General features: G+C 38.8%; 2 protein-coding genes across 2 annotated transcripts; both read left to right on the forward strand.

Moving 5' to 3' along the window:
- The first annotated feature begins 217 nt into the window (after nt 1-217).
- LOC147858920 (endoglucanase 24-like) lies at nt 218-5,942 on the forward strand. Its single transcript, XM_087326009.1, has 6 exons — nt 218-464; nt 1,088-1,374; nt 1,957-2,397; nt 3,064-3,211; nt 4,610-4,776; nt 5,264-5,942. Exons 1-6 carry the CDS (start codon nt 233-235, stop codon nt 5,600-5,602), a joined length of 1,614 nt encoding a protein of 537 aa, XP_087182135.1. The 5' UTR covers nt 218-232; the 3' UTR covers nt 5,603-5,942.
- A 2,414-nt stretch (nt 5,943-8,356) lies between these two features.
- On the forward strand, nt 8,357-18,600 carry LOC147858921 (cytochrome b561 domain-containing protein At2g30890-like). Its single transcript, XM_087325217.1, has 4 exons — nt 8,357-8,681; nt 9,083-9,262; nt 9,426-9,574; nt 18,018-18,600. Exons 1-4 carry the CDS (start codon nt 8,451-8,453, stop codon nt 18,367-18,369), a joined length of 912 nt encoding a protein of 303 aa, XP_087181343.1. The 5' UTR covers nt 8,357-8,450; the 3' UTR covers nt 18,370-18,600.
- The last annotated feature ends 343 nt before the right edge of the window (nt 18,601-18,943 follow it).

Genomic DNA, 18,943 nt, shown 5'->3' on the forward strand with positions numbered 1-18,943 from the left:
AACAAACCAATGATGAAGTGAAAGATCACCCACCAACAAAAAAACAAACAAATACATTCCATCACTTCCCTTCTTCTTCTCTGAGATCTCTCTCTCTCTCATATTCTTCCTTCTTTTCCTTCCTTTCCGCGTGACCCATGTGAAGCAGGCAGGCAGGCAGAGGCAGAGGCAGCAACACAGAGACAGAGGAAGGCACAGAGAGAGAGAGAGAGAGAGAGAGAGAGAAGGGGTAATGGGGGGGGGTAAACGTAGCAAAGGATGTTTTGGGTGGACCATCGTCGTGATCGTAGCTGCCATCGTCGTGGGCGCCATCGTCGGCACTCTTGTTTACAGCCATCACAAGAAGAGCAGTGCTGCTCCATCTTCCCCTTCTTCTTCTTCCTCACCCTCCTCTACTTCCCTTGGATCTGCTTCCTATACTCAAGCTCTTAAACTCGCCCTCACCTTCCTTGACGTGCAGAAATGTATGCATCTATCTCTTTTCCTTTTGCTCCTCCATTCCTTTTTTGAACAGAAAGAAAAAAGAAATTTGCATTCTTATCTGATGTTAGGATATACATTTTGTTCTTTTTGTTTTGCCTCTATTTCTTTTTGAAGAAATTGATATTTGTTGTGCCATGCGAAAGAACAGAATGTTCGATGCCATTCTCGACTCCATTCCTTGAAGAAACATTGCCCTGTCCAAAAGACGTTAGCCATTTCTTGTTTCCCTTTTCAATGTCGTTTTCTCTTTAGCTATTTGGCCTTTGCTCAAAGCTAAATTAGGTAATATGTAGAAACATATGTCAATTTTCCTCTGTTGAAACCACATTTTAGAGAAACCAAGTTTTACCCGATGTTTTGCCATTGTCGAAGCTACATTATGCAGGGGCATTCCTATCTATTTCTTGACGCTGTTTTATATACATTCTTATGTAGCTGATGCGAGGAAATGTATAATATCTTCCTTTCTTGAAGCTACATTCTTTTGTAAAAAAAGGGTTTTTACCATTTCTTGAAAATTTGTGGTTGTTTCAAGAAACATTGTTTTGCAATGTAAAGAAGAAAACATTATATGCCATTTTTTCATTGCGTATTTTCTGTGTAGCTGGGAAGCTTCCTTCTGACTACTCGGTGGCTTGGCGGGGTGATTCGGCATTATCAGATGGGAGCGATGTGGATGTTGATCTTGTCGGTGGAATGTATGATGCCGGGGATCACATCAAGTTTAGCTTTCCATTGGCTTTCACCTCCACTTTGCTATCATGGAGTGTGCTCGAGTACAGCTCACAATTTTCTTCGGTTGATTTGCTTGATTCAACCAAAGCCCATATTAGGTGGATCACTGATTATCTTCTCAAGACACATAACTCGACCGATGAACTCTACTTTCAGGTTTGTAGCTCTTGTAATGGAAATACTCTATTATATTATTATTTATTCCTCCCCACCCCTCTTTTTCCTTTTAGAAGCTGCCCAATCTATTGGTTGCATTGTGTGGAAAACGTTTTATATTTTGGTATGAAAATATGGGTACTGGTTTTAAAATCTGCATATCTATTTGAGTATAGTCAAATTTATATGCATGATATGAAAAGGTTGTCATCTGTTATTTTGAGAAGCTTGAGTTTGAAAGTTATTCTATTAAGACTTGTTTGAAAAGCTGTTGTAAACTCTATATAATTCAGGGTTTATTTATCATAAATAATGCAGGCTTTTTTCTAAAAATAGTTGAGTTTTGCTCATGAACTTATCTTGATTTGTATCCTGTCTATCAGTAACAATGGCAAAGTCGAAGGAAAAATGTGTTGTTTCTCCTACCAGTGTACCACTGAGTTACACATAACCATCTCTGTTTTGTCCACAATCAATATTCCTCTCTGTATCCTTTGCATGTTTAATTCGTTAATACATTCAAAAATATGTGAAAGTACCAGATTGAGCTGTGCACATAATGAAATGTCTTGATTGATTTAGGTTGGGGATCCCGCTATTGATCATGCCTGCTGGCAGCGCCCTGAAGATATGGATGAAAAAAGACCATCTCTCAAATTAACTACAAAGTCACCTGGTTCCGATATTGCTGCTGAAGTAGCTGCCGCATTGGCATCAGCCTCTTTGGTCTTTCGGAAGGATGATGCATCGTATTCTTCTGAGCTTGTAAAGCATGCGAAAGAGCTTTTCAATTTTGCTGATTCGTATAAGGGTTTGTACACTGCTAGTTTTCCCGCTGGAGAAACGTATTACAATTCAACCGGTTATGGAGATGAGTTGTTGTGGGCTGCTTCGTGGCTTTTTCATGCGACGGGGAAGGAAGAATATTTAACATATGTCACGGGAACTGCTGGTGAGAACTATGCTGAATGGGGTGAAGCTCCAGCTTGGTTTAGCTGGGATAATAAGCTTCCAGGCGTTCAGGTTTGTCCCCTGCTAGGTTTATGAGCTTAGAAATATTTTTTGAGCTAGATTAATCTTGATTTAAGACAATAATCAAACAGAAGGCATAGATTTTAGGCTTATGTGCATCCCATAGTATCAAACAAATTTAGGGGTTATTAGTCTAACACTTATCTTGGTGTAGGGATGTACACCTGCATTCATCTTGAGCAAACCAGTACTATAAGGAATGAAGGGAAATGCCCTCTCCTTAATTGTCTCTTTAGAGAGGAATATGAATGTAATGAAGGAATCTACATAAGAGGATAGCTAGCCTTTCATACATATACATATATTCATAATCCAGGTCATAGCCATCAAGGCTCTGGATAGACAAATCCATGATCCATCCATATACAAATGGGCATATCTCTAGTGTTGTTATTGACTTCTAATTAAGATTATGTGTGCGAATAACGTGCTGTGGATAAATTAACTTTCATACATGAATTTATGGAAATAAAAAAGATAGATAAGTAAGTTAGAGGCGCTATATTGTTGCTCCTTACGTTGTTTATACAAGGTCGAGTCATCATTGCTATGATAATACATGCACCATATATGGTGCATTGATGGAGCAAAAATTACTATCTGTTGTTTTATCTCCAGGGTAAAATGTGATAGTAGCTAATCCTCTCTTGGTTGTAGGTGCTTTTGGCAAGATATCAACTTCTCCAGGGAGGAGGAGGATCTACCGCAGAAACAAATGGGCTATCGAAATATCGGAGTACTGCTGAGGAATTGATGTGTGCCCTTCTGCCCAACTCTCCCACCGCAACAACAAGCCGCACTGATGGTAGGTCTTAATAATTCTTTTCAGTTCATGTGTGCTCTTAATGGTTTCGCTGGCTTTGCTATATCTGACTCCTTGGTAAGATATTTCTGTTTTTCACCCAGAATTTACTTGTGCTTGTATTATTATTATTTTACTAGAAACTGCTGAAATGATTAGGCATGTTCCTTATAGCTAGCAATGGGTCCGGTTCGGTTTCTTGGCCTTGAAACCAAACCAAACCAAACCATACCATTTATTAATAATAAAAACCGAACCAAACTGTTTTAAAACTTATGAAGCCATTTAAACTGAACCGTTTAGAGCCGAACCGTTAAACGAAACTGTTTAAAGCATAGGAGAAACCAAACCGTTTACGAAAAATTTAAAACCAAACCAAACCAAACCATTTTTTATTGATATTAATCATTATACTTATTATAAATTTGTGTGAGAAAATCATCATAAATTTATTCATCATACTCATCATAAATTTTGTTATCATACTTCTCATAAAATTTGTCATCATACTTATCATAAATTTGGTCATCATACTAATCATAAATTTGATCATCATACTTATCATAATTGATCATCATAAATGAAAAAGAGACTCTACATATAATACATATAAAATTTAATAAGTTAAAACAAGAGTTTAAAATTAAAAATTGAAAGTTAGAGCCTATAGAAAATATTTATGAGTATTTTTTAACCTATAAACCTATAAACCTATAAACCTTTAAACCTTTAAATCGAACCACATAAACAGAAATTGATAAGCCGATAAACCGATAAACCGGTCAATTCAAAACCGAACTGAACCGAACTGAAACTGATTAGTAACATTTGAAACCAAACCAAACCGTTTATTTATCTTTGAACCTATAAACCGTTAAGCCACGATTTTTCAGTTCGGTTCGGTTTGAGCCGAAACCGGGCCCATTGCTACTTATAGCTTTGTTTTCATTGTTTGTAGTATGGGCCAATTATATTTTCAACTCTCACATTTGTTGAAAGTGAGTTTGTAAAGCCATTTGTTAAGAGATCAGTGTCAGTCAACTGTAATGATCTCAAGCAAAACATGAAGAATGTTTTTTGCAATGAACTTGGATTAGATGCATGTCTTTATATTTGAACCCCACAATTGTAAATTTATAAATCGTAAGCTTTATGACTACTCCCATCACATTTATATGTTAAAATCTGTAATTTCTAAAGGACCTCTAAATGTAATGCTTTCAGCTAGTGCGTCAGCATGAGATGCCATCTCTTAACTCCTCTCGGTGCCCAATTATTTTGATGTGGCTAAATGAACTAGCATTATGTTTTCAATCATTTCAGACTTAAAAATTGTGAATTTTAAGGATCTAAATACTTTTGTATGATAAAAATATTGCTTATTCCTCTTCTGCTTTGCAGCTGGACTTATATGGGTTATACAATGGAATCCAATACAACATGCAGTGAATTCTGCTCTAATGGCTCTCATGTACAGTGACTATATGTTTACATCTAAGTCAGGGAACCTAAAGTGTTCAGGAAAAGATTTCTCTTCACAGGATCTTCGAAACTTTGCTATATCTCAAGTATGTATGTTTCAACCTTTGACTGTGTTTAGTCAAAATTAACATCTTTTACCTTTATTAATTAATAATTCATGACTGTCCAACTCATTCTTTCTAGAAACCTTAAATTCAACTATCTATTTCAAAGGGTTGAATAACATATTTACGAAGGGCGTAGTGTAATATTTCGAAAACCTACAATGTTACATTTCATCTAATACGCAATATGGATTGTACTTTTAAAAAATCGCCAAATCTCTGATTGGGTAAATAGTGAGTGTGATAGCCCCAAATAGTCCTGGTTTTAAGCCCATAAATCTTCTGGGCATAACCTTGAAAACGTATAAAGAGCTTTCATAATCACCCAATATAAATCGTAATTTTTACAAACTCTCCTGATCTTTGATGGGGCAACACATTGGTGACCATCCCTGCATTAATCAAAATTACCTTGTTCCTTTTATGTTATTTCATAACACATTCCATTGTGAAATCACATGTGATGCAGGCTAATTACCTCTTGGGAAAGAATCCTGAAAGCTTGAGCTATTTAGTAGGCTATGGCTCAAAGTATCCACAACAAGTGCATCATAGAGCAGCTTCAATACCTAGTGATGGGGTCACTTATGGATGCAAAGATGGGTTCCAATGGCTCTCAGTAACTACCCCAAACCCTCATGTTGCTAATGGTGCTCTAGTTGGTGGTCCTTTCCGGAATGATAGCTTCATTGACAGTCGCAACAATACAATGCAAAATGAACCTTCCACTTACAACACTGCAGCAATCGTGGGTTTGCTCGCTGGTTTGGTATCGTCTACCCAAGTATCACTCGTTAGCTGGACGTGATATGGACATGATATGATTTTGTATGGTGGGTGTATTATCTGTATCATTCATTATTTGAAATATTTTTTCTATCCATTCATCATGAGAATGAAAAGGAGATCAGAGTTTCGCACACACAATGGGAAGAGTTTCATAGTACTTGATATAGTGTGTAGGCATGTTTGCTATTCAATGAAGATGAATGATTAATATGGTTTGGAACAAATATACTCTATTGATGTAACGCATGAAAAACAAATCAAGCATGTCATTGCAACAAAAAAATTATGTATACAAATTTGTATATTATTCAAGGCACATGATATTAAAAAGCAATTGGTAATCCCTTCATTATTACTCATATCATGGCCACTAAAACAATCATAGATATCTTCATCAAAATTTGCTAGATCTGACTGTTTCACCATTCAATCCAGTTAATTGATGATGATTTTTATTTAGATTTGATTTCTAGCTAGCAAACCTTAAAGTTTCCCAAGTACAAGAGTCTATAAAGTTCTTTCATACCACACCTAGTAGAGTTTGGAGTGGCTTTTGGTTAAAATGCTAGGATGAAAATATATTGAATGTTCCTCTTGTTTTGTGAACGCCTTGACATTAATGGATTGGTCGACCACTTGAGAATATGGAAATATCTACATATTCTTTTATCTTGCAAAGACCATTCATTTCCCAAACGATCTTCTTGATGGTAAATATTGATAAGACTTGGACATAAACTTTATGCATGAATTGTCAGATTTATTTTAAGATCTTCAACTTTGACTCCATAAAACCTTGCGAGATCCAAAATTTATATATGGAATTTTGATGTTTGCATGCAATGCCTCATTGATTTTAAAATCGATATTTCTTGCCCTCAATTCTTAAGCTATACACAATGGATTAATGTATGTAAGTTTGCAACTAAATTTATGAGTTGTTATTTGTGATTTTTGTGCAATGTATGAAAACTATATCTCATTAGTTTGTTGACACCAACTTTCCTTGATATGGCACATGCAAGTTTTGTATACTGTTGTGCTTATGCCCACTTGATGAACTCTTTATGCTAGGGTGACATTTAAAGAGGATTTTTTGATGTTCATAGGCTTTGATTTCTAGGTAAGCAAATCTATTACTAACATTGCCCTTGTCAATAAGGTGAACAACATGTGTTATCCTTCATTGGATGCCTATTGTCATTCTCACCAACCAAACGCTATGTTGATTATTCAGTGATGGCAACATATAATAATAGAGCATAATGTCGAGTGGTATGTTATGTCCAGTAACTTAGGACCTAGTGACCAATCCTTTTTGCAAACAACATAATTTACATTGATATATTAAATTTTCATCATCTAGATTTGAAACAAAGCATTTGCATTTTATCGATATCTCCAATTCTTCCCTACATTTTGGATTGTTCATCATCTATATTTGAGTCAAGCATTTGGACATTATGCGATGTGTTACTTGAATGCCAAGGAGATTGGATTTGTAGAGTTGGAAATGCTTCGTGACTTTAACTACTCTCTTTAGGGAAGTATGTTTGAATGCTTACAATGTGGATGTACGACGCTTGATTTGTACATATTAGGGTGGTACCAAAGGCAATTTAGACAGTGGCTTAGTACATGATCTTGTATCGAAAAAATATGCTTAGCACGTTCAACTATATAAAGAAGAACAAAATAATACAAGATATCTATCAATTGTAGATAATTTGGAATCCCAATAAAATTCGCACATGGTTATTTTAACTACTTTTTGTTTATAAACATGTTTACATTTTATCACTAAGTCATGATATACATTATACTCATAAAAATCCACTTCATAAAATTTCTTCACTTTATGTACTCTCCCTAGATTCTCGAGAAGGTTTTTTAAGGCAATTGATGTGATGAAACTTGCATCGTGACATCTACACTGAACAATTTGCCCAATTTTTTTTCCATCTTTTACAATGTGAAATTGCCCCAAGTTTTATTCCCCCCCAAGGTCTTAGTTACCCCCCATCTCTCTTGAGCAATAATGTGGCATTTGGGCAATGAGAGGGTCCAATGACATCTATCATAAGTTGATTAAAGATAGTTGTCCTTGTGACGAGCATCATTGGTGTGCAAAATCAGATGATGCCATATATGTTTGTTTTTTGGTGATTCTATGTGGGTGTGATATTTGAGCAATTATGTGGTCGAACACGGAGCCTCCTTTCCTTTCGTTTTGAGGTTGATAGGGCAGAGTGGGGTCATTATGGCATTGGGGGAAATAACGGAAACTTAGGGGCAACAGGGAGATGGAGAAATCGAAGATATGGGGAATATAGATGATGAAGAAGAAGAACGTGTGGGGAGATGGGATAAAAATTACTTCTTGTCCACCATGATGCTATAGCTAAAATGAATTTAAAAAACATGTACATATACATACATACATAGTATGAAGCATAAATACCATTCGTGCATCCGCATTCGCGAACATTCTTATCATTCGCGTAAGAAAAACACCCTCGAAGTATGGTAAATACCATACTTTTGCACTCATTATTTATTATAAGGTAATTGTTTTTAGGGTAAGAAAGTTAAGGTAAAATCTGTAAAAAAAACACAAGAATGTTTTCATAACATACACATTCGTTTGCATACGTATGAAAACGAATGTTTGGGCTAATGAACACGAATATTGCATACATTCCTACATATATACATACATTCCTACATACCTACATACATATATTAAAAGTAGATCGTGCAACAATAGAGTGGATGGAGCTCAAGAAAACCCCAACCCTTAGATTTCTTCTTTTTGTTTGAAGGAATGAAATGACTGATTTGTTTAGCCTCAACATCAGACAAGCAAGATGAGAATGAAGAAGAAGGAGGAGGAGGAGAAAGTGCTATGTAGATACAATGTAGCTAGTGTGTTGCTTCTCTTCCTATGTCTAGTGATGTTACGACATTGTTTGTCTACGTTACCAACACCTTCTTCTTTGTTTGTTGTCGTTGCCGCGGCTGCCACCACACATTCCCCATCACACCTCTCTCCTCAACAACATCGACTCCATGATGGTGATATGTCCCATACCGATAAGGTTTAAACTTGTCTTTCTCTATGTTCGTGTTCGTGTCCATGTCCATGTCCTTTTCCATGACCGTGTCCATGCTCATGTCCGTGCGTGCGCGTGTGTGTGTGTAAATGTCCATGTCCATGCCCATGTTGATGTCCACATTTGTGTCCATGGCCATGTATGAATTTCATAAAGCAATTACACTAGTCGTGGCAACTTTCTGTGTACTCGGCAACTTTCCTGTGTAATCATACAACCATGGCTATTTGTTACCTCAAAACTATTGAGGGAGCCTTGCCAACTTAGAAGTGTTTAATGGGATTTATATAATGTTTGCATGCGTTGCACACACTTTACTACTCATACTTCACATGCATAATCTAGTCTGCATATTCTATAAATTCCACTAATAAAGACTTGTATAGGAACCACTCAACAATACAATCAAAGTTCATGCTTGGCTTATGTATATCTCCACGGGCGTCCTGTTGCCATTGGGGGTATTTGTAGCTCGCTTCATGAAAAGCTCTCAGAATAATAACAAAGATGATCAACGATCGTCAAGGATAGTCGACATCCTCTACTACACCCACGTTACTCTTCAGGTTTTGATACTTTGTCGTCATATTCATGGATCATAGGATAGGTGTCCAATGCTGTCAATTTAAAAGGAGTATCCATCCTATACCATGTCTTCATCGATACATTATGTATTTGTTATGCAAATTTAATGACTGAGGTATATTTAAATGCTCATTGTTTTTGTAGACTACAGGAATTGTTGTGTTGACGGGGGGAGCCATCTACTCGTTTCGGAACTTTGGTTATGAATTCGGGCATGCACATCAAAAGTTGGGGATTTGTTTGTGGTGCATCCTTTGGTTACAACCCATTATTGGCATTTTGAAGCCTGCCTAGTTAGTGTTCAACCTAGCTTTTGTATTTTTTCTTACCTTTCTAGTTAGCTTGTTGTTTTGTGATCTAGTATATTAACGAAGCTAGTAGAATTTAGTCCACATCTAAAAACTAGGGGAGAAGCATGATGCAAATATGTTGATAAATAAAAAGAAATACACTAAGTCATATTAAAAAACCATATGTACAAGTTGTTAAAAAACTAGGAGACAATCGTGATACAAACACGTCGATAAATAAAAAGAAATATACTAAATCATGTGGCATCCATACATCATCCCCAAAAATGATAAAATAAATGGAATGTGCTTTAAGATAGTGTTCTTCATGTACACAAAAATAATTTTAGTTTGGCTAGGACTATATGGCTTCTAATTTCTTAGTTGTAAGCTTATTATGTCCACATGTGTTTGGATTCTAATCAACAATTTTACCTACATAATAGAAACCTTGACTATAGTTTTTGGGAACAAGATGAAATTTACCATATAGTTGGTTCTTTTCATATTTAATCTTACAAAGTGCATGTGGAACTTAACTATGTGTTAGAAATAATGATGCATCTTGTTGATCTTGCATTAGCTAAATGTGAGCTAAATTGCCATTGAGTGATAATCCATCATAAACAATATAATTCTCCGTTTCTCTAAAATTAGAATTCTCTCTTTCGGTCAAAATTTAACACATGTTAGACAAAATTTAACACATGTTAGAGCCCTCCTCCTAATAGCCTATCCATTTCTCCAGTGTCGTCCTTTGATTAGCAACTTCCCTAAGTAGTAGAGCATTAATGATTTCAGATCTCATAGTCCATCCACCCCTGTTTCCATGGAGTATGTTGACTTGAACTTGTATTGGCAATGACATAATCCGTCTCCAACATTCTATACTTATTCTTAGACCTTCTGCAATGTATCCCCATGACATCCCCTTACTTGATCCAATTAGTTGATCACATTCATCTTTGATACATGGGTTCTATAGGATATGTTGACTAAGCCAAGCAGGTTCGGAATTAGGTTGATCGCACTTGAGCCCTCGTCTAATATCACACCACATTGTCGTGAAGATGCACATGCGTGCGTGCTTCACTTGAGCGGCACCACTGGGGTCTCGGACCGGCGAGGATGTTCGCGAACTTGTCAAAAAGACGATGATGTGGATAGGAGTCGAGGAAACCAATGTCACATTTGAAAACATCAAAAGATTGACGATTATAAGAAGAACAATAAGAAGTATATTTATAAGAAGAATTTTATATTGATGGTGATGATTATGGTGATATCACCTATTGACCCCTATTAGACAAGCCCAACTAGAGGCTTTTATAGGTCTCTCCATGCTTGTGACATGCACAAAACCATGGGCTAAAACCATGGTTTTTTGCACATGGTTTTGCTTATGACATGCACAAAACCATGGTTTTGTGCACACTGTACGTTTGTTTCCTATGGAATACTGAATATGACAAGGAAATACAAAATCTAAAGCACTTAGTAATAGCTTTAGTGGTAAGCTAATTGCTTCCTATCTTGGAGGTGCAAGGTTTAAATCTTACTTGCACTCAATGCCATTACGCCCTAGGTTTATTTATTATTGATTTATTTTCATTTTTACAAGTATTTGTGAAATGTGTGTGTATCCTCAATTTTTGACTTTTTCTTGCACTAAACACACCACACCACATCACGACATCCACCCCCACCGAACTGCACATCCTCCGACATGTGCCAAGAAGGAAAAGAGTGATGAGGTGCCTGACCAAAGGTTGTCAACCTTTGATTTGCTCCTTTCTTGCGCCTCGCCGACACTGTCTTTGTCCCTCCATTTTGAGCTCCTACATTCCTTCTAGCCGAACCATCGTTGCCATCCGATCCACCATATCGTTCGCTCGTGCACTTTGCAATACCATGGTCAGTAGTCATGGCCCCCTTCGCCCCTCCTGAGCATAACCCTTCATGTATTGTACATTTGTTGTGTTTGTCCCGACCATCTCCTTGGTCATCAAACTTCCTCTTATCGTCCTTTCTCGTCTCATGGTTGCCTTTCCTCATGCTCACCAGCCTCGACCGGGTGTTGCGGCTCGTCTGCTTCGACCTTTGGCTAGGCCGACTCAACTTCTATCTGGATTGGTCTCGACCAATTAGCTTTTGTCTTGGTCGGCCTTCGTTTAGATTCGCATTCGGCCGAATCAGACTCAGACAATCGGCTTCAAGCGAGTCTACTCCCTTCTGGATCGAGTCTGACCGATCGGGTTTGGCTGGATTGGGTTTTGGTTGGGTCGGGCTTGGTTGATTAGCTCTCATTCAGGTCGGCTTCAGTTTGGGTCAGAATACCACCCACGTCATCTTCCATCCGGATTAGGGGCTTTGGATTGTGAGAGGGGATCAATAAGACCCAATCTTCCTCTCGACTTTGGTGATGTGAGTATAGGCTAGGCCACCTTGACCTGAGCTGCATGATCTTCCTTACCAGACCAAATGTAGTTGCATACCAGTCAATGAATCAGGTGTATGCTTTTCTTGGAGATTGTTTAACATGATAGGTTGTACCATCCTGTTGCGAGTTGTAGACAAGTATGTGAAAAGATATGCAGAAGCGTGCATGAGAACTTGTCGTATTATGCTCAACAAGCAACACAGAAAATATGACAAAAGAAGAAAATAGAGGCGTAGACTCAGGTTGGAGCTCTAATGGAAGTTCTTATTTCGCTTGCTCTCTATAACTCTACACTCAGAGATTCAAGAAGAAAATTCATTACAATGTTAGGGTTGAGCTTATATACTCATTCCCTAACTAGAGGACATGTTCACATTGCGGTTACAAAGTGGAAGGAGTCGGCCTTTTATGCCAACAAACTCCCTCGTAAAAGGATTACTCTTCCTGCATAAAATGTTAAGGGGTTATCTCCCTTGTAAACCTCGATTACAATTTAATCTAAAGTTATAGTTACATTTCAGTTGGCATATAGTTGAGTCGGCAGAGATAAAGTCGGTAGCTAGCTTGATTCAGATAGTCATCCGGGTCGGCTTGTCTGAATTGGTCAAATTGTCTCGTCTTACCTCTTGTTTGGTGCTCGACACTCTTCGGCTCGATCGCTTGTCATAGTCCCATCCTTGTCCTTAGTTCTTTGAAGCGATGTTCTGGGAGTGGCTTTGTCAAGCAATCAATGATGTTCACCTCGGTGTCGATTTTCCGGACTTTGAGCTTCTTCTCTGTTACAAGCTCCCGAATATGATGAAACCATACCTCTATGTGTTTCGTCTTTGCATGATAGACTGGGTCTTGAATGAGGTGTATTGTGCTCAGTGAGTTGCAATAGATGGTCAACGTTGGGTGGTCGATTCGGCTTGTCACTGAGAAGTCGGTTGAAAATCGGTGCAGCCAGATTGCTTCCTTCCCTGCCTCTGATGCTGCTATGTACTCGGCCTCTATGGTAGATAGGGTCATGCACACTTGCAGCTTCAACCTCCATGATATGGCGCAGCCACCATAGGTGAAGATGTAGCCTGATGTCGACTTCCGATTGTTTGTATTTCCGGCCTAGTCGGAGTTGGTGTAACCTTCGACTTCGGTTGGATTTGCTGATCCGAAAGTCAACTGTGCATCTTTGGTTCCTCTCAAGTAACTGAAGATGTGTTTGATGGCCTCCCAATGCTTCCGTCCTGGGTTCGACATGTAGGTGCTGACGACCCCTACGACATGGGCAAGGTCGGGTGGGGTCGCCACCATCACGTACATTATACTTCCTACGACCAATGCATAGGGTATCTTCCTATTGAGCTCTCTCTCCTTATCCGTCGAAGGAGAATCTCTATTGGGCTTATCCGAGTTCCTTCATCACAAAATTGTTGTGAAGGCTTTGCTTTAACTTTCCGATTTTGGCACGATTGCTCCCTGCAATCAACATGTCGTCAACATAAAGGATCAGGTAGATCTGGGACTCATCGGCCAGTTGCCGAGTATACATACATGGGTTGGAGTCGGATCGTCGGTATCCAAGCTGCCTGATGTAGGAGTCGAATTTTTGGTACCACATTCTCAACGCCCGTTTTAAGACATAGAGGCTTTTCTTCAATCTACATATGAGGTGACTTTCCTCCCCTGTCGCCGTGAAGCCTGCCAGTTGAGACATGTAGATGTCTTCATCCATATCTCTGTGTAGGAATGTTGTCTTTACATCCATCTGCTCGAGCTCTAGGTCATTTGTTGCCACGACCCCAAGTAGAAGGCGAGGGGTGGTCATCTTGACGACTAGTGAGAATATCTTGTTGTAGTCGACTCCATGTTCATGTTTGAACCCTTTCGCTACGAGCCAAGCTTTGTATTTGGGCTTCTCTGAAACGCATACATATTTGTATCTAAATACCCATTTGCAGGGCAGTGGCTTTCATCCAGCTTGTAGTTCGACTAGCTCCCATGTATTGTTCTGATGATCTCCTCATATGCCTGTAGGAGGTCTTCTTTAATAGTGTCCCAAAGGCTTGTGAAGAAGTGAGGGGTGAGGCCAACGAGGCAACTATTTGCATCCAAATCGGAGAGGGCCTCCCATATCTCGATGATTGACAAGGGACGTGTGAGCCATGTATTCATTTCCGTCGTGACTTTCTGGGGTATGCTCTGGAGGATAATATCTTCTCTTGTGTCTTCCCTTGAGGCCATACTATCTTTAATAAATAGTCTCTTATAGTAGGTTGTAGTGATATTCCTCATTGTTGGGAATATGTCCCCCCAGTGGGAGGAAGAGCCGACTGTTCGGAAAGCCGACTTTCGAAGGGTCGAAAACAATGATTCGAGTGTTTGAGATTCAATTGTTATTATTATTACGGTAATAATAATGATGATGTTAGGAAATTGGTCACTCCAGATGGGGAGAGAGAGGAGCCGAGTTCGGCCTCGGCCGAAACCAGAATCGTGTATATAGCCAACTCGGGAGACTATACTTGTAAATAGTCTCAATGTGCGGCCCATGAGGGCTAGGTATGTAAATAGCCAGAAAGTTGTGTAAGTATATATATGCAACTAGGGAAAAATTTAAGATGCAGAATAGAAGAGAACATAACTGTGAGTGTGAGATAGAAATCTGTGTGCCGCGCCATAGTTGTGTGAGTAACAACAAACGTGAAGAGCCCTGTGTGGCTGATACACTCGACAGAGTGTTGTAATCCTCTCAGTGTTGTATATCCACTATCCATAGTGAAGATCTATTCCCGTGGTTTTTCTCCTGTTTTAGGGTTTCCACGTAAATCTCTGTGCATAGTTGTCTACCTTTTTTTTGTGATTCGTATTTTAGCATTGTCTGTTCATTGTGATTTAAATTCCGAAACGGTTTCTCAACACTCATTTCTTCCCCATCCTCAGTGGTCATTCCATCCTCTCGGTTGAGGCTATGCATCACTATTCTAGCACGCCTCTGTCCCTTGCATCAGAAGAATTCCTTCGTGGTTTTGTCCCCTACTTGAATCCAGCGAGCCATACTTCGATGAAACTCCATGGCATAGATTGCCTTTTTTACCATGACAACCTATCCCCTAATTCAACTACATGACATGTATCTCTGTTGGAGTCGTTGTAAGGCTATTAGTCCCCGTTTTGTCATTTGTCACTTTTCTTGAGCATCCAGTTCTGGTCTTGACAATCTCGTGTAATAGATTTGAAGCTCTTGTTAGTTTAACTAGAAGTTTGTTGGATGCTGATGAGTCATTGACGGGTAATGACCATTGGGTGGTGAGTTGTTCCTTCAGCTTTGTAATTGTGTAAATAGTGTGTGGGATTCGAGGCTGGAATGGACCCCACTTTCGGTGCAATTGAAAATGGCCGATTATTGGGTAATTGTTGGAGAAAGTCATGCCTGGAGTTATGCGACACCATCCTCCCTTCGCTTTTAGGGCCTCACCTACATAAATAAGGTCATGCGAGATAGGGTGGGTCCACCGTTCCGCCCATATGATCGGGAAAATAAGAGAGAGTCCCTTTTTCATTGGAAGTTCTCTGAATACTATATATCTCACAACTTAAGGTGGACACATAACTTCTCCCATTGTTTACGTTCCCTTCCTTGGAGAACTATGGGAGTGTTGTTAGAGCTATAGTGAAGGGATTCAATCATATTAAATCCCCTCCAATGCACCACTCCTCCTCACCCGCTACTTGTAGGTAGATGCGCTCCCAGAATGTTGCCCTTGCATTGCCAACGTACAAAAATGCGCCATACCAAGTATAAGTGATTCCTAGTGTATTAAGCCTTGGGCTAGATGTTCCCGAATCAAAGTGCAAACACCACCATGATTTCCATCCTCCCCTATTGTTGGCTCCCAAATTGTTCACTGCAATCCTAGTAGAAGGTCTCAGACTTCCTTTGAATGGGTACTATGGAGGTGGTGTTCTTGCAACACGATGATGTTAGCAGCACCCCCTAACATATACTCCTCAAGATCCCTTCTCAATTTCCATCTGTTTTGCTGATCTAGTTGACTCATGAGCCCTTGCACATTCCATGTTACAACATTCATAATCATGGAACGGGGTGGGAGATTTCCAGGTGTTCTTGATGCTTTGCACAACAGACCGTGAGTGGGGAGCACTCACTATGTAGAATTCTAGTCATTTTCACTGATGGAATGATGGTCCAAATCCATGAGTGGAGTTTTTGGGCTATCTAGTGAGCTTCAATATCCCCTTCCTGCTTCTCATAGAAATAGAAAAAGCCTAGAGTTAGTTGAGTGTCTATGATAGTTCGCAGATGGATGTGGCAGCGATGAGGTTCCTCTTTATCCATGTTGGGCTAGAATTTTGTGTTATTCTAGTGCTTCTTTAGTTCGTGCATGAGGTCTTCATCTCTTATTCTTGTTACAAAACACGTTGCTTGGGTACATAGCGTATCTTTAATCTTGGACCTGGACCAAACTTCTTGTGCTGGAATCAAGAGTGGAAAGGAGATTGAGGTCATCGGTGCTCCATTATTGTGTACCGCCGATACATGTACCCTTATTTTTTCCATTGTCTTGTGCCCTATACCTAGCCATTTCAAGGTGTTTTGCGGGTGTGGTTCAAGGTCCTGGCTAGAGGTATCACACTCAGTTGTGTCTGGGAAGATTATGATATGAGGGGTGACATTCTGACTTGTGCCTTGGTTTGTTGCTTCTCCATTGGGTGCAGCTCTGCTCAAGCTTCGCATTAGGGTCTTAACATGATTTATCCTTCATCGCATCCCTATTTTGTAAGCTTTAATGAGAAATTTCTCTTGTGTGCTTGGAGTCACCTTAGGCCTTTCATTGGGGTTTAAGAAAGTACTTGGGGAGTGTTCATCAATGGGGTGGGGAGAGCTCTTGTAGTAGATCAAATCAATTGGGACTCAAAGGTGATGGAGGATTTTGTGGTTGTAGAGTTTTGCTTCTTTAGCCTGTTCAGTAGTGTTAGTTCCTCGTCCAACATCATACCGAAGGAGTTTCCAATAGTAGGAAGTAACATGTTGTATTCTAAGGATAAGCCAGGAAACAACATTGTTACCCTTTTCATGGAATCATCGTGTTGCGTGGCCTTCTCTGGGTAAAAACCATGTATCCATTTACGCATGAACATCCATGTGTTTCGGACATGGCGGGGAGACACTACTATGACGTTCGCTACGGAATCCTTGTCCTCTGGGACGATTTGATAGAAACCGTTGCCAAGGTTGGACTTCCTTTATACCACCTACTTGTCAATGGTATTTTCCCTGCAACATGTCTCGCAGTAATCCTCTATTTGGGTGTGATCGCACCACGTGGCATATGACCATTTTCCGCTCAAGGCGATCTATCTCCTACTCAAGCCCCTTTTTTCTAAATTCTAACCGTCAACGTAAATAAATACTTTGGTGTAGAGTAAAACCACTCCACCTTATAACAAATCAGTCTTTAAAATACCCATGTCCCCGATGACATGGAATTCCATTAGCTTGAGCTCCGTCTATTGTGTATTACCTTTTATACTATCCAACGAACCTTTGAGATTATGCACAATCTCTATTAAAATCCTAGAAATTATTTGGGTAGGTCTTTCAGTCACATTTTGAAATACCTTCAAACATTGAGTCTTCCAAATATACCAAATTGTAATACTACTTACCAATTGCCATTTTGAGGTTTATCGGTCTCTATTTGTGAATTCAAAGGTATCAATGTTTTTTCCATCAAACCATGTCTCATCAACATAAATAGTTGTTATTTTAAAGCAAAGAATGATTAGAGTGGGGGATAAAGCTTGTGAGTTGATGGTTAGGTAGAGAGAATTTGTTTAAGATTTTTTTTCATTAAACTATGATACCCTGAGTAAATTTTATATTGTCAATATTTTTTCGAATATAAAATTGATCATCCATGTGAGTTCTAATTCCTATATTTTTTCTTGATTTTTCCACTTTTTGAACTTGCTAATGTAATTCAAACCAATAATTTTGTGCAGTGGAGGAAGACTAAGGCCAATGTGGTATGGCATGCATTGGTTATTTGGAATTGGGTCAATTATTGTTTCTATTTTAAACATTTACATGGGGATGGATTTTTTGGAATCACGGACAAACAAAAGCATTCACAACTTCAAAATTGGCCTTTCAATCCAGATTGCATTCATGGCAATGGTATACCTTGCCCAAGATAGATGGGGTTATATGCTTCAACAAGGACGTCGTAACGTCACAACATCCATTTCTCCTCGATCCCCCCTACAATCTACTATTCTTCTCTCACCTGTTTCCTACTCCGTGGTCCCCTCAACCTCCAGGAATTACCAAATGCGTCACTATCTTCCATCTTAAAATGTCTATCAAAATAACATGTTCATCAATAGATTGTCATGCTATAGGAAACTTAGTTTAGTGTCAACTTCTATGTTTAAAGTTAATACCTCGCCATGAAGGCATCTAAACATGATGTTGAAGAAAGAGTTTTTAACATGTAGGAAAAACGAAGAATCTTGCCAATTCTAATCATACCATTGATGTATGTATCTTTATCACATTGACACTAACAAAAATTCAACTTTTGAACCACGAGCTAAATATCATTGAGCCCTAACAAAATTTAAATGTGGATAAACTCATAATAAAATACATTAAAATAACTCCTAAAACCCAACATGAAAGTATTCATACATCGTATGAGATACTTTAGACATCTCCAACAATTTGATCTATTGTTTAAATCTTCATGAGCATATGTTGAAAAAACTCATTGTTAAAATTAAATAATATAAAGATATGATGATGTCATGATCTTTGCAATGTTAATGTTGGGGATCAAGGTTTCCAATAGTTGGTGTAAACAATAGTGTAACAAAATGTTGTGTAGGTCCAATCGATAATCACAATATGGCAATTGAGTGATAAGAAT

The sequence above is a fragment of the Azolla caroliniana genome, unplaced genomic scaffold (genome assembly GCF_043228905.1).
Source record: "Azolla caroliniana isolate FFs.n. ecotype wild unplaced genomic scaffold, voAzoCaro1.0.p SCAF_10, whole genome shotgun sequence".
NCBI lineage: Eukaryota > Viridiplantae > Streptophyta > Polypodiopsida > Salviniales > Salviniaceae > Azolla > Azolla caroliniana.